At 36.5% G+C, this 16,461-nt stretch overlaps 1 protein-coding gene across 2 annotated transcripts in view; it reads right to left on the reverse strand.

The window, feature by feature from the left end:
* The window catches only part of Stt3B (catalytic subunit 3B of the oligosaccharyltransferase complex), a 247,533-nt gene that overhangs the window by 217,974 nt on the left and 13,098 nt on the right, over window positions 1–16,461 (reverse strand). For both annotated transcript variants that reach the window (XM_090381684.1, XM_090381685.1), the window contains exon 2: window positions 14,892–15,000. In XM_090381684.1, coding sequence (XP_090237810.1) covers window positions 14,892–15,000 — 109 coding nt within the window. The remainder of the gene's footprint in view (window positions 1–14,891; window positions 15,001–16,461) is intronic.

The following is a 16,461-nucleotide window of genomic DNA, read 5'->3' on the forward strand; positions in this document are numbered from 1 at the left end:
CTAGCCATTTGAGAGCTGTTTTCCGTGCTGAATCGTACACTGGGGCTCCATAATCCAACTTGGATCTAATTAGTGCTTTGTATAGGTTTAATAACAAATAGCTGTCTGCTCCCCATGCTGTTGATGAAAGGATTTTAAGTATGTTAAGATGTTTTGTGCAGCTTTTACATAGCTGCCTGATGTGTTCCACAAAAGTAAGTTTCTTATCTAAAGATAGTCCGAGAAATTTTGCTTTCGGTTGCATTGGTATAATTTGTTCTTCTAGTTTTAATTCAGAGCCAGGATGGAGATTTCTTTTGCAGCAGAAATGTACACATATTGTTTTTTTGTGTTGAAAGTCTAAATCATTATCTAGTGCCCACTTACTTATATTGTTGATTGCACATTGTAACTGCCTCTTGATAGTTCTCATGTTCTATGACTGACATTAGAGATACTAAAGTCATCGACAAAGTCATGTCAGACTGAAGGAGGGAGCCGATTTGCGATCGAATAAATTTTTATGGCAAACAAAGTGGCACTCAAGACTGTGAGCCTTGTGGGACGCCTTCTTCTTGTTAGTAGATTTTGGAGAAAGAAGTTTGTACTTTGACTTGGAAGGTTCAGTTCATAAGGAAGTTCTGAATAAATATAAGAAGATTAACTCTGAGTCCAGCATCGTGTATGTCTTTTAGGATCCCATATCTCCAAGTGGTAGCATAAGCTTTTTTTTCAATGTCAAAAAATACTGTAACCATATGTTGTGATCTGATAAATGCATTCCTGATGTTGACTTCTATCCGAACTAGTGGTCTAGTGTAGACCTGTAACGTGTAAAGCCACATTGCATTTGTGAAAATGTTATTATCCTCTAAATACCATATCAATCTCTTATTTTTCATTTTTTCTAGTAATTTTCCTAAACAGCTTGTGAGGGCTATAGATGTGAGGGTTATAGTTGCTATAAGGGATATAATTTTCATAAACAACTTGTGAGGGCTATATTTGCATGGATTTATTAGGTCTTTGTCAGGTTTAGGGAAAGCTAGTACTATTGCGTGGTGCCATGTGTTTGGAAATACATTTTCTTGAAATATTCTGTTATACAGTTTCAATAAATTTTCTAATTCAGTCTTATTAAGGTGCTTGATCATGTAGTAATGTATGTCGTCTGGGCCTACTGCACTTGGCCTAGCTGTGGACAAAACTTCGTGCAGTTCATTTATTGTAGGGCTCATTACCTTTTGATTTATATTCAATCCTATGCTTTTCTGCTTTTTCTTTTTGGATAAGAAATTCCGAATGGTATGAAGCTTTCGCTGATACTTTTGCAAAGGTCTCACCTAATGAATTTGCAATAACGGTAGGTTCAGTCAAACTAATTCCATCGCAGACCAGTATTGGTGATGGCCTATTTCTATATTTGCCTGTCATTTTTCTTATTTTATTCCAGACTATATGTGCATTTGTTGTTTTGTTTATTGTAGATGTGAATTTGATCCATGTTGCTCTTTGACTCTGCTTCCTAGTGAATTTAGTGCTATAGTTCGCATTCTTTTGTACTCAATCAGATTGTCTATTGTGGGGTATCTGTGAAATCAGTTCCATGCCCTATTTTGTTGTTTTCTTGTTTCAGTGCAATCACTGTTTCACCGTGTTTTCAGATGGTTTCGGAAATGTGATGAAGTCTTCGGGATTGTTAGCTTGCCTGCGTTTTGTATGGTTTCTGTGACATGTGCTAGTGCAACATCTACTGTTTCCTGTTGAATGATATTGGTGCTGAAAACCGCTTTTCTCCTAAATGCTTCCCGATTAGCTTTTTCTATCTTCCAGCAGGAAGTCCTGCTGGTATGATATGGATATTCACTTACCAGTGTGGAAATTACTGGATAATGATCACTACCAAGAGGATCCTCGAATACTTCCCAATTAAATTATTGTGTAAGGTGTAGGAGTACATATGGTAAGGTCCATAGCTGTGGTGGTTTGAATTGGAAAGTGTAAGTAAAAGTGTGGTTGCCCCCTGTTAAGAAGTAAGAGGTTGTGATTGATTTTCTAGCAGTTGTTCAATAATGCATCCTCTTCTGTTGTAGTCTGAGCAATCCCACAAAGGATTATGTCCATTGGTCCACTTGAGATCGATGGGTCAACTGTTGATGACCCTGCTCGGGTAGCTAACAAACTAAATGAATATTTTGCATCGACATTCACACATGAGGAGTTATTCAGCGAGGGGAATGCCAGAGGTGTATTCAACTCTAGCAGTAAGCTAGAGAATCTTGTAATAACTGAGAGCAAAGTGGAGGAGAAATTGTTGAAGATAAACACAAGAAAGGCACCTGGGGTGGATGGGATCTATCCAGTTATATTAAAGGAGGCAGCAAAGGAGGTAAGCAAACCCTTAGCCATAATTATGAGAGCTTCCTTGGACTCAGGGGAGGTACCCATTGACTGGAGATGTGCAAATGTGACCCCAATTCACAAAGGGGGATCAAAGGCTGACACAAGTAATTATAGACCTGTGAGTTTAACTTCTGTTCCCGGAAAATTAATGGAGGCACTGGTGAAAGAAGCACTGCAGGATCATCTAGACAAGACTTCAGTTATAGCTAGGACACAGCATGGTTTTGTTAAGGGGAAGTCTTGCCTGACCAATTTGATTGGATACTATGATGCAGTCACAAAAGAACTGGATGCAGGGAATAACTTTGATATTATATACTTGGATCTTAGAAAGGCTTTTGATACTGTTGCACATGGAAGACTGCTGCACAAATTGGAGCAGTGTGGCATTGGAGGCAAGTTGCTGCTATGGATAAAGGGGTGGTTGAGGGGGAGAAGACAGAGAGTGGTAATCAATGGACACTGCTCATCGTGGACTAATGTTATTAGTGGAGTCCCTCAGGGTTCAGTATTGGGGCCTTTATTGTTTTCTGTATTTATAAATGATATTGATGATGGTATATCAGGCTTAATGTCCAAGTTTGCAGACGATACAAAGGTTGGCAGGGTTGTCAAGGACACTACTGACACTATGCTGCTGCAACAGGATTTGGAAAGGTTGAGCAGATGGGCTTCGAGGTGGCAAATGAAGTTTAACATTGACAAATGTAAAGTACTACATATGGGAAACAGCAACCCCAGAGCAACGTATCAACTCTGTGGTACTACACTGACAGTGGTAGAGAATGAAAGGGACCTGGGGGTGGTGGTGCAGGCAGATATGAAGTTCTCTGAGCAGTGCAGACGAGCTGCAAGAGTAGCTCATGGTGTATTGTCAATGATATATAGAAATTTTTCTAGCAGGGATAAGGAGGTGATTATTCCCTTGTATAAGGCAATGGTCAGGCCACACCTAGAGTACTGTATACAGGCCTGGAGGCCTCATTTCAGGAAGGATGTAGAGCTGCTGGAACGAGTACAGAGAAGGGCAACTAGATTGGTGAATGGGACAAAGGGGTTCTCTTACGAAGAAAGGCTTAAGTTTTGCAAATTACAGTGTCTGGAAACTAGGCACCAGCGGGGTGATCTGATAGAGGTGTACAAAGCCTTGAATGGTTTGAGCATGCTCAATGCTGATGGGATTCTTCCTCTAGCTCAGAAAAATCACCTGAGAGGGCATAAATTCAAATTGAGGAAAGACAGATGTAGGATAGATGTGCGGAAATTTGCCTTTAGCCAGCGGGTGGTTGGTGGGTGGAACAGACTTCCATCCCTTGTCGTGGAAGTTGATAGCCTAAATAAGTTTAAGGCTCAGCTGGACAGGTATTTCGAACGAACAGAGGGGTGAAGTGGAAGTGGTTATTTTTATTTATTTATGTTACTTTTTTTTTTTTTTTTTTTTTTTTTTGGCTGATGCTGCATAAGCTTGCTTTCTTGCATCAAATGCCTCTACTAATGCTAATGCTAATGCTAATTCATATCTCCCATCAGACAGATTGGGGGAGGTAGTTGTTGCTGTAATGCATCTAGGTCTTTGTAAGAAACATCTCCTGGTGGAATGTATAACGAACATATGGTTAATAGGTACCCTGCTATTGCACAAATTGCTACCGCCTCTAACCGGCTATCTATATGCACCTATTGTGTTGGTATTCTGTCATTTACTAATACAGCAACTCCTCCATGTGTTATACCTTCAGTTATTCGGTCTCTTCTGTACATTGAATAGTTCCTGATATTCAGGGTATCTTGTTGTTTAAAGTACGTTTTCTGGAGACAGATACAGATTGGTGTATACTGAGTGATCAGATACTGGACGTCATCAAAATTAGCACGTAATCCTCGACAGTTCCACTGAATAATTTTATCCATTATTTATATTTGCTCAGTCCCTCGAGCTGTTTTCGTTGGGTGGATGTCTTTTGTTTTTCTGTCCTTATTCTATCTCTTTGGGGAAATACCGGTTCTCCAGTATCCATATCTTCTTCTTCAGCATGGATTTCCAACACTTCATCATCTACCTTTCCTTTTTTCTCAATTCCATAAATTCGGAGGTAGGTTCATGATCCTTCATTACTCTTACATTGTTGCAAGGTTGGAGAATCTGAGGGGACTGAGATCGGTGTGTTTACTGTTTTCTCATGTTAATCTTGTTGCTTTGCTTGAAGTATTTGACTTGTGGAGAAAAAGATTCATTTGGAGGAACAGATTTCAGTTTTACATTCCACTGATTTAAATTTAGTCGCTACTTGTGCGTACATTGTTCTACTGGTTATAGTTGGCTGAACCATTTTTCTTGCTTTTTGATATGTAATATTGTGGTCTGTTTTGTATTTCTGTATTTCTTTTTTCCCATCTTTCCAATGTTCTGGAGTCGAAACAACTAAACAACACACACACACACACACACAATTTTACACACATTTCTGGCCTGTTACAGTGCTCTGTAACCAATCACAGTTTACAAAGGCAAAGTTGAAATTTCGTTCAGGTGCCGTCCTAAATAAGATACTATACTATACATGTTCTGGAGTCAGCAGGATTTTCTCATTTACAATTTGGACACTTTGGGGTTAGAGATTTCATCAGATTTCAATCTGATGTTCTTTGGATCCACATTTAGCACATGTTGTGTATTTCTACATGCAGTCTGTGAGTGTCCGTATTTTTGACATTTGAAACAGTGCAAGCGATTTGGGCTATATGCTTTTATTAGGCAGTTCAAATATCCTGCTTTTACAGTTCTTTTCGTGTGTTAAATGTCAGAATTAAGGTTTTGGTAGGTATTATATTTCCAATCTCTCCGAATAGAAATTCATTTTACATTCGTCACTCCTTGATTCTTAATGTATTAGCATGGGCACATGATGCAAGAAAGCAACCTTATATAGCAACAGCAAAAAAAAAAAAAAACACTCCCTCTCATTTCACCCATTCACTTGCTCAGAATTTTTGTCCACTTCTGCCTTGAATCTGTATGAGCTATCAACTTCTACAACAACAGATGGAAGTTTGTTCCAGCAATCAACCACCCACTGACTAAAGGAAAACTTCCACACACCTATCCTACAACTGTCTTTCCTCAATTTGAATTTATGCCCTCTCAGGTGATTATTCTGAGCAAGAGGAAGAATTCCAACAGCACTGAGCATGCTCAAACCATTCAAGGCTTTATACACCTCAATCAGATCACCTTGCAGGTGCCTAGTCTCCAGACATTGTAATTTGCAAAACTTAAGCCTTTCTTCGTAAGAGGATCCCTTTGTTCAATTCACTAATCTTGTTGCCCTTCTCTGTACGTGTTCCAACAGCTCTACATCCTTAAAATAAGGCCTCCAGACCTGTATACAGTACTCAAGGTGTGGCCTGACCAATGCCTTATACAAGGGGATAATCACCTCCTTATCCCTGCTAGAAAAATTCCTGTATATCATTGACAAGACACCATGAGCTACTCTTGCAGACCGTCTGCACTGCTCAGAAAACTTCATATCTGCCTGCACAATTACCCCCAGGTCCTTTTCACTCTCTACCACTGTCAGTGTAGTAACACACAGTTGATACGTTACTCTGGGGTTACTTCCCATATGTAGTACTTTACATTTGTCAATGTTAAACTTCGTGAAGTAAAAAAAATATGTGGAGGTTCTAAAGTTTGAGACTTTAGGACCTCCACATATTTTTTTTACTATGTCATATATCCAAATTTAGCTATTTGATCTTTCATAACCACTAAAATGTGTCAGAAAAATGCTTCAGTGAATAATCCATTGTTCCATTTCAAAGGCGTACAACCATTACGTGAACATTTCAACCTATATGAAGTAACCTTAATAAGATATTTCCAACAGAAAACGAACAGATTTTTTTTTAAAAAATGCATTCGTTCACAGATTATCCCAAAATTCTCACAAATAAAAATACAAGCAAATTACAGAAATTTCAGAAGAGAATTCAAAAGGGCTAGCATATCCATAGTAAAACATGCACTAAAACAAAGGGCCCATGCAAGGGAAAAATTTCTACACTATATCCACAGAGTATAAAATTAGCCAGTCTCGACTACTCAAGTTGTCTGTCCAACTGTTAAACTTCAGCTCATCTGCTCAACTTTTCTAGATCCTGTTGCATCAGCATACTGTCATTAATGTCATTAACAACCCTGTCAACCTTCGTATTGTCTGCAAACTTAGACATTAAGCCTGATATACCATCATCGATAGGATTAATGAATACAGAAAACAACAAAGGACACAACACTGAACCCTGGGGGACTTCACTAATAACATTAGTCCACGAAGAGCAGTGTCCATTGATTACCACTCTGTCTTCTCCCACTCAACCATCCCTTTATCCATAGCAGCAATTTGCCTCCAATGCCACACTGCTCCCAATTGTGCAGCAGTCTTCCATGTGCAACAGTATCAAAAGCCTTTCTAAGATCCAAATATATGATATCAAAATTATTCTTTGCATCCAGTTCCTTTGTGACTACATCATAGTATTCAATCAAATTGGTCAGACAAGACTTCCCCTAAACAAACCCATGCTGTGTCTGAGCTATAACTGAAGTCTTGTCTATATGATCCAGCAATGCTTCTTTAACCAGGCCTCCATTAATTTCCCTGGAACAGAAGTTAAACTAACAGGTCTGTAATTACCTGTCTCCCTTTGATCTTCCTTTTTGGATCAGGGTCACATTTGCACATTTCCAGTCCATGAGTACCTCCCCTAAGTCCAAGGAAGCTCTCATAATTATGGCCAAAGTTTTGTTTACTTCCTTTACTGCCTCCTTTAATAAAACTAGATAGATTCCATCCATCCCAGATGCCTTTCTTATGTTTATCTTCAACAATTTCTCCTCCATTTTACTCTCAGTTATTACAAGATTATCTAGCTTACTGCCAGAGTTTAATACACCCTCTGCCATTTCCATCCTTGAATAATTCCTCATGTGTGAATGTAGATGCAAAATATTCATTTATTTTGTTAGCTACCTGAGCAGGATCAACAGTTGAACCATTGATATCAAGTGGACCAACATGATTCATCCCCTTCCTTCTAGGGTTTACATAAGTAAAGAACTCTGCTGTTTTTCTTGGCATCCTTTGACAAAGATTTCTCGTAATCTGCCTTTGCCTGCCTAACTTCCTTTGTGACTTGGTTACAGATCAGCTTATATCTATCATAGGCTCCAGTGTCACCTGTTAATTTATATGTATCCCATACATTTTTCTTCTCTGCCACATGTCTAATTAGTTCATCTGACATCCATTTAGGCCTTAATATTGAACAATATTTCTTAGTTTGTATGAAAATTCTAGTAGCTTCCGGTATTATTTCTTTGAATGCTTACCATTTTGAATTTGCTGTTGGTAACATCATCAATTAGTCCACTATATAGAATTTAAATACTGTCTCAGACCACCATAGTCACCTTTACGAAAGCAAAAACCCTTCCCTTCACCCCAGGATGGTAGTTACCTCTCTGAGTAAATCCCACTTCGGCACAAGTGTGATCACTGCACCTTGTGGTTCCTTTATCTGCAGATTCTTAATGCATGAAGATTTTGGAGTTAGTTGCTGATTTCCTCTTCAGTAATGTGCAAGAGATTCCACTCAGAGATTACTCCCCGCAAAGAATTTAAGGTGATATGGGGGTGACCACTACTGGTATACTTCCAAAGTTCGATACCAGTAACTTTTCTCAATGTCTGGTACTGGATGTTTCAACTAAAAAATCTCCAGATCGGAGTCGCCCAACCATTTTTGGTGCTCCAGCTAGTCCTTCCAAGACTTTTTGGATAAAAAAAAATGGGGATTTCCTTCCTAATGTCTCTTCTCCAGTGGAGTGAATGAATAGAAATAAGGGCATTGGTGTTGGTTTTAAACCATCTGTTCTTTGCCTTTTGGCAGTATTTTCATGATCTTCAGCAGTTCGAGATAGCAGGATCTTCTCTGAAGTCCCTTGGGAAGTAATGACTTTACTACTCATGTTTTGCTCTTTTTAGCCCTGGGAGTGTATCTTCGAACTCGCAGGTTTCCGGCCATACCACAAGGAGGCAAGAGAGGTGCCACCAAGTGACCAAGCGGCAGCTATAGATTAGTAGAGTTGGTGGTTAGTTTGAGAATAAGGAAAAAAGAAAGGTGACTTTCCTTTTTGATAGTTTGCTAGGTCCTTTTAGCAATACCTACTTAAGTACAGAAAATAAATATCGCTATAAATGTAATGAACTAAATATAATAGAGAAGTGCACTATAGAATCATTTTAAGTCACTTGATCACTTGGAAAACTCGGGGCCCTCATGATAATCAAAAAACAAACTGGCAGTTCAACCTCCCCACCACTGGATTTCTTAATTATAATGGCAAACCCAGGTAATGATAATATGAAACTATATAATGGAATCACTTCAGCATTAGCATCTGATCCAACAAAGCAAGCTTATAAAGCAGCAGCCAAAAAAAAAAAAAAAACACCTCCCATTTCACCTACTCATTCCCTCCAATAGTTTACTCAGTTCTTCCTTGAATTTATTTAAACTATCAATTTGCACAATAACATATGGAAGTTTATTCCAGCAATCAACCACCTGCTGGCCAGAGACAAATTTCTGCACACCTATTCTGCAACCGTTGCAGAATATATATATATATATATATATATATATATAAATATACACCCCCCCTATTCTGCAACTGTCTTTCCTCAATTTGAATTTGTGCTCCCCCCCTCATGTATGTATGATCTAAGCTAGAGAAAGAATCCCATCAGCATTGAGCTTGCTCAATCCATTCAAAACCTTAAATACCTCACTCAGATCACCTCACAGGTGCTCAAGTCTTCAGACGCTACTGAAATTTGCAGAACTGAAGCCTTTCTTGCTAGGAGCACCCCCCCCTTTGTTCCGCTTGCTACTCTTGTTGCCGACCGGGCTAGCTGGGTGGCTAAGGTGCCTGCCTGGCAACCCAAAGGTTGCTGGTTCGAATCCCGCCTCGGGCTTGGATCAAAGTACTGCAAAAACCTTGAGAGGTGCATTATGGCCACAGAAGCTGATGCGCCAACAACTACAAAAAAAAAAAAAAACACCTCTTGTTGCCCTTCCTCTGTAACCCATGAGCCGTCCTGGCAACCTGTCTGCATTGCTCAGGACTTCATATCTGACTGCACAATTACCTCCAGGTCTTTTTCATTTTCCAGTAACCTAAGTGTAGTACCACTCAGTTGGTATGTTACTCTCAGATTACTTATTTGTATTATTGCTGATAAAACCTTTTTATCATCTGCAAAACTGGACATTAAGCAAGATAAAAAATTGTATATATATATATATATATATATATATATATATATATATATTTATTTATTTATATATACATAAAAAAAAACAACAGGAGGGGAATCAAGATAAAGGGTATTTCAGAAGGAACACTCCTAAAATAATTTAGAAAAAGCCAATTTACACAATACTAAATAACAAAAATTTTAGAATATCCCAATTAGTTGAAATTTAGCAACCCTCCGGAAGACAGCACCAGGTCCAAATTATGTGAAATATCACTAAAAATGGAGATGAAAACAAACTACAACACTTGACCAACAAAATGAAAATTTAGGCTATAGATGACAGTATGAGCAGCATTAGCATATAGTCTCTCTAATGACATTTTAATAAATTAAAAACTAACTAAATATACATAGAATAGAGAGAAAATTAGTAAAGCTTAGTAGAAAGAGAATTAGTAGCTACAAAGCATGCTGCACTGCATGCTGCTTATAATAAATTAAAATAAAAAAAAATGAAACAAATGCCAATATGCAGCAAACTGGTAGAGCAAAAAGTAAAAATAAACCCATACATAATAAAACAAAGGGAGGGGAAGAATCAAGATAAAGGGTACTGCAGAAGGAATACTCCTAAACTAATTTAGAAAAAGCCAGTTTATACAATACTAAATAGCAGAATTTTTTAAAATTTATATTTATATATATATTAGATACTATTATTCACTTCTGTTTTCAAATTTTTTCAAAATTTCAAAAAAAAAAAAGCATGCTTCACAATGCACCAAATCTGAAACATGCATATCTTGCTTCCCACAGAGTAACATCCGGTGTGAGTGAGAGTGTTTAGTGTTATTAATATCATGTTTTGTTTTCTTGCCTTTATTTATGCAAAAGTAATAACAAATCTTTTAAGAGCAAATCATGTTAACCACAGATGTTTAATAGTAATACTGGCTGGCCAAATGCAAGGAAACCACAAGCTTTTGATGCACCAGCCAAAAAAAAAAAACAAACAAACACATTATGCGACTCCCTCCTCGTGAAGGTAATCATCCAGTAGACCTTTGAATTTCTTCAAACTGTCAGCCACAACTACCTGCAGAGGCAACTTTTTCTAGTAATAGACAACTCACTGGCTAAAAGAAAACTTCCTATAATCTAGTCTAAACCTCTTTCCCTGTAATTTGAATTTATGGCCCATAGTTCTGGAATTCTTTAAACAGTGAAAATTCTGCCTTCATTCATTTTACTAACTCCTCTCGGTCTAATAAACCTCAATCAGGTCACCTCTGAGGTGCCTAGTTACCAAGCTCTGTAGCCCACATAATCAGTCTTTCTTCGCATGATCACCCTTTTGCCAATCTCACCACAAGAGATTGCAAGTCTCTGGACACGTTCAAGAAGTTCAATGTCATTTTTCAAATGAGGTCTCCATACTTGAACACAGTATTCCAAATGTAGTCCTACAATTGCCTTATACAGTGGGACTATGACCTGCATATCTCTACAGAATCATGTTTGGTAAATCACTGATAGGACACAATGGGCTTTCCTGGCTGCCCGTTTTTGCCACTTAGAAAACTAAGTATCTGGCTGTATTATAACTCCCAGATCCCTTTCTTCCTCTACAGTTTTTAACTCAACCCCACCAAGTATATAATTTATTTTGGGGTTGCTATTTCCAAAGTGTAAGACCTGACATTTTGCTGCATTAAAACATAACTGCTACTTTTCTGACCATTCTAGCAGCCATTCAAGTCATCCCGAAGGAGTGCTGCTTGGTACTAATCATTAACTACTATATCAATTTTTATGTATTATGCAAATTTTGACATCAAGACTTCTATCCCATCATTGATATTGTTTATTGTTTATGAAAATCAGAAACAGTGGTCCAAGAACCCATCCTTGAGGGATCCCACTCCTGACATTACACCCATCATGTTACAAGGTACACCTTGCTCAATGACAATTTTATTGCAATGACAGTTGAAAATTACCCCAAATATTCAGTTTGTTATATTCCTCATCTCATTATAACAAGTTAAAAATAATTTCTAGAAATGTTAAAAAGCATATCACCAAACAGTGCTCCAAGCTGATTAAAAATAAAACCATCACTGCAACATTTATCACCAAATCAAAGCATCATTCAGTAAGTAGAAGGCACTCATGCTATTTTCACATGTTTCTGTGCTTGTGATTCAACTACAGTCAGTCCTCGTATAGCATGATAGTTGAGTTCCTAGAAACCCTCGTGCAATGCAAAATCGTGCAATATGAACAACAGGCCCTATGGGAAAAACAGGGTTAGGTGCCGACCAACCAAGATTGAACACACGTTGGTAACCAAAACATTACCAAACACAATAAATAATTGTAATAAAATGCTTATGTATTTTATTACGACTATTAAGTAATAAAATATTGATAATGCTTTTGCTTCTATCGTAAGCAAACTTGTTTTTTGTTTGATTTCTATCCAAACAGATGACAGCCGTTCCATCTCTTCCAATTCTTTGTGTCTTAATCTAATGGATTTTAATTACACTTTGAGTTGTTCCTGCTATGAAAGTTGTTTTTATTTTCTCTGCATTCTTTCTAATTCTCGGCATTGCCTCATTTAGATCTGTAGCACGTGCAATATCACATGGTCTTTCATTTCGCTCAAAGCGTTTCATAATTTCATATTTTTTCTCTATCAACAGAGGCGGACTGGCATTAAGCCTTGCCGGGAAAACCCCGGTGGGCCGGAGTGATTTTGGCCATAAACGCTAGTATGAGGCCACTATAAATTTTCCCGAGTAAGAATTTTTGACCCAGTCTGCCTCTGTTTATCGATATTGCTTTTCTTTTTCTCTCTGAATTTGCAGTCTTCACCTGGACGCTTCCTTTTCACACCTTTTAATTAAATATTTTACTCATTTTTAGGGAATAAAGCACAATTACAAAACGAGGAGGCACGCTTAATACACATAAACAAAGCTGCGCGCGTGTAGCAACTGAATAAACAACATCGAAAAAGCAGAGATACACTATTAACACCTCACATCTTACTAAAGCACATTTTTTGGGGGTTACTACCATAAAACAATAAAAACAATTTCCAGTTGCATTTCTGCTAGTGGAATCTGTTATAAACTGGAAGTAAACTCTATCTAATTACATTTGCGATTATACCGATAGCTGGAATTGTCTTGGTTTTTATGTTATTATGGTGAAATGTGTTTCCCCTTCACTGATATAAAAAACAAATACATTTTCAGAATCTTCTCTTCATTCCTATCGTGTTGCGTTCAATTGGGGTGATTCTGCGTTCGACTGCCATTTCTTGTAAACACAAACGCGAATCGTGCATAAGCGAATTTGGTTCGTGTTATATAAGATATTGTTCCCCTATTTATAAATCGTGTATGATCGAATTCGTGTAGTGTAAACACGTGTTATATTGGTTTCCCCCTCAATGGTCCCTTTTGAAATGGGTCCAAAATACTCATGAAAGGAAGCAGCAGCATGGAAATAGGTTAAGACATCAAATATGAGTATAACATGGAGAAAACTATGGCCTGGTCATATCCAAAATTACCTAGGATTGGTGGAGCCAACAGATGATATACAAAGCAAAAAAAGCTAGCTTAAATAATATTGGGAGGCTGATATAGTACACAAATATTACCAGTTATTGTATAAACTATGAATATGTCAAAAAGATTCATTTTTAATGACCTTGACCACCTACAACAGAAATTTCACTGGGAGTATGTGATTGACTATGATAAAAATAAGAGTTCATTTTGTTATTCTATAATTTAATTTTCATTTCTTCCATGGGGATGGTTTCATGTTAGATAAACCAATGATCCATGAAGTTTCAAACCTCTTATTATTATTCTGTTACATAGTTAAGCTGTTGTCATTAAGTCATTTATGCAAAATAGGCCAGTCTACTTCCTTCCCTATTACAGCATTTTGCACTTATCTGATTTATGCACTTTTCTTTAAATTTTTTTAATGAACAGATCTATTTAACAAGAAATAATGCATTTTTTTTTTTTTTTTTTTTTTATTTCCCAAGAAGGGCATTCACTTAACAAGTCACTTTTGAAGAATTTAAACTTGGCAATACGTGAGATACATTTCTACATATTCTCCAAAGATTACAGATGAAAAATGTAAATTTTTCATCTGTAATTTTTCATCTTATGATGAAAGGTTAAAAAAAATTAACCAAGATATGGAAGCAATGGCAAGATCATTATTTACAAATGAGTAAATCCAAGGGGGGAAAGGGACTTTGGAATAACAAATATCCAAAAGTAAGTGAAGAAAACTTAGTATGGTATGGGCATGTAAAATGCATGAGAGAAGTGATATTGCCTAAAGTCCTAAACAAATATTCAAAGCAGGTAACAGTCTTAGAGGTAGACAAAGTATAAGGTGGATTCATGGTGTCAAGCAAGCAAAGAAAAAAGAGCCTACCCTGACCAGGACTAAAAATCTAAAAGGAATACGACAGCACAGCAAAGAGGAAAATAACAAATGCAGCGTTGATAATCTACAACTGATTCGTAGCATCATAGCAATGCAACAAATCAATCAAATACACCCACTGACTATAACAAATTTGGATGTGTGCTTTTAAGTTATTATCGAATTATTTTTCTCAGAGTTCAACTGATGATACTTTTAACAATGAATAGAGGAATTCTTAGATGGGTGATTGTTAGATTAAAAACATCTAGTGATTTTTCCACCCAATTTGTATAACTCATTAAAAGAGAAAGCTGCATAAACATTTATTCTATATTATTATTTTATCTCTCTTCCAGAGACAAAATCTTTTTTATTTATAGATGCTTGTGGATAATGAAACAGTGATTAAATACCTACTGATTTCATTAATACAAGATATTAATATATTTTGCTGATTTCAGGTTAATATTTTTAATGTTATAATTAAAAGAAGAGCCATCCCAGTTAGAGGATACTTATCCAAATAACAAAAACATCCACATAACAAAAACATTCTGATTCTGGATTTGTTATAAAGTGATTTGAATATTACATTGTGATGTCCCTAAATTAAAGCACATCTTCCTCTGAATGGAAAAAAAAAAAAAAAAAAATTCATTCACAATTAACTTTTCATTAATAGTGCACATTTAAACATAAGAGACTTACTGTGCCCCCAACTATCCTTCCTAGAGGATACCATGCTCTTTCATCAAACCAATTAAGAAAATTATAAAATCCATTCTTCACCATGAAGTGCGTTGAACGATAATTGAACCTATAATAAAAAAAATTTCATATAAATACTATATAAAATATTCTATATTATACAGAAAGCTAGTTTTTGAATACCATCAAATATGATATAAAGTAATCATAAAGTAATCATAAAATCCAAACTAATTATAAAATCATTCATAATTGTAATCATTAATGATTTTATGTTAATAAATCTTGTAAAATAATGTATGCCAACTGATGCATAGTTCCCAAAATTTGGTCACTGCCACTTAGATATGGGTTTTAGTATTAGTAGTGGCAAATAATGCAAGGAATCAAACTTATACAGAATCAACAACAAAAAAAAAAAAAAATAATAATAATCACTTCCACAGCACCAGATAGAAGTTGGTTCCAACAATCAATTACTCTCTGGCTGAAAGCAAATTATCACACTTCTATCTTGCAACATCCTTTTCCAGTTTAAATTTATCTCCCCTTATAAAAATGTCATCTAAGAAAGAATAAGGATGCCATCAGCATTTACTTTACAAGAGATCTGAATATAGTTACGTACTACAAAAGCCAACTTTTTTCAGAAGGCCAACTGGATGTCTTCACTACAGTTTTAATAACCACCACAAACAAGATGAAGGGGAATTTTGGGCAATATTTTTTAAGGAGAAAAGTGAGTCTTATGGTTCAGAAAATAAGGTGTGCATGCGAGCATTTCTAAAACTGGTGCATTTAATGCTAAGGGAAAGTAGGTCACAATCATTAAAGTAAACAGCTGGCCAAGAAAACCACTTATCTTAAAATGTGCAATGTCACTAATTTGTGTGAAAAATACTTAAATCTCCCAAAAAAATTTTGGGAGATTTAAGTTTCCACTGGCAATTATGTTCTCCATACCTCACATTTCAATTTTCACTTACATTAAAACTATTAAAAATACAAAAAACCTGAAATACAAAAAGAGGGTGTATATGTTTTGACCATAATTTGCCATTTGTTCATCAAATCCATGTGGTGTCACGTGGATTTGACCACATGGCATGCATAATTCTGTACGTATACAATGACCACTCAGTTGGGATAACTAATCTTGCTTAGTAGATGTCAATTATACACTCCCACTGGGAAACTTTGCAATACCCGTGTTCAAGGGTTTGAGAGCATCTGTCAGTCAATCAGAGAAATAATCTTATTTGCTGTCACAATGTGTTAAGATTTCGTACTGAAAACCACAAATGATTCTATTAATGAGCATCACTGATGATAAAGATGCAAATTTATCAAACAAGTAATGTCATGTGCCAGTACTGATTTACAGAAAGGACAGCACATCCATGGCAGTTCAATAGGATACTCCTAAATTATGAAAGGGCCTTTAGATATTTTTAAATTATCATTATTGTACCATATGACACTAATGACAGTACACTGCTGCAACAGGATCTAGAAAAGTTGAGCAGATGGGCTGAGAGGTGACAAATGAAGTTTAACATTGACAAATGTA

Source organism: Mastigoproctus giganteus, chromosome 9 (genome assembly GCF_048544385.1).
Source record: "Mastigoproctus giganteus isolate SK-2022 chromosome 9, ASM4854438v1, whole genome shotgun sequence".
Lineage (NCBI taxonomy): Eukaryota > Metazoa > Arthropoda > Arachnida > Uropygi > Thelyphonidae > Mastigoproctus > Mastigoproctus giganteus.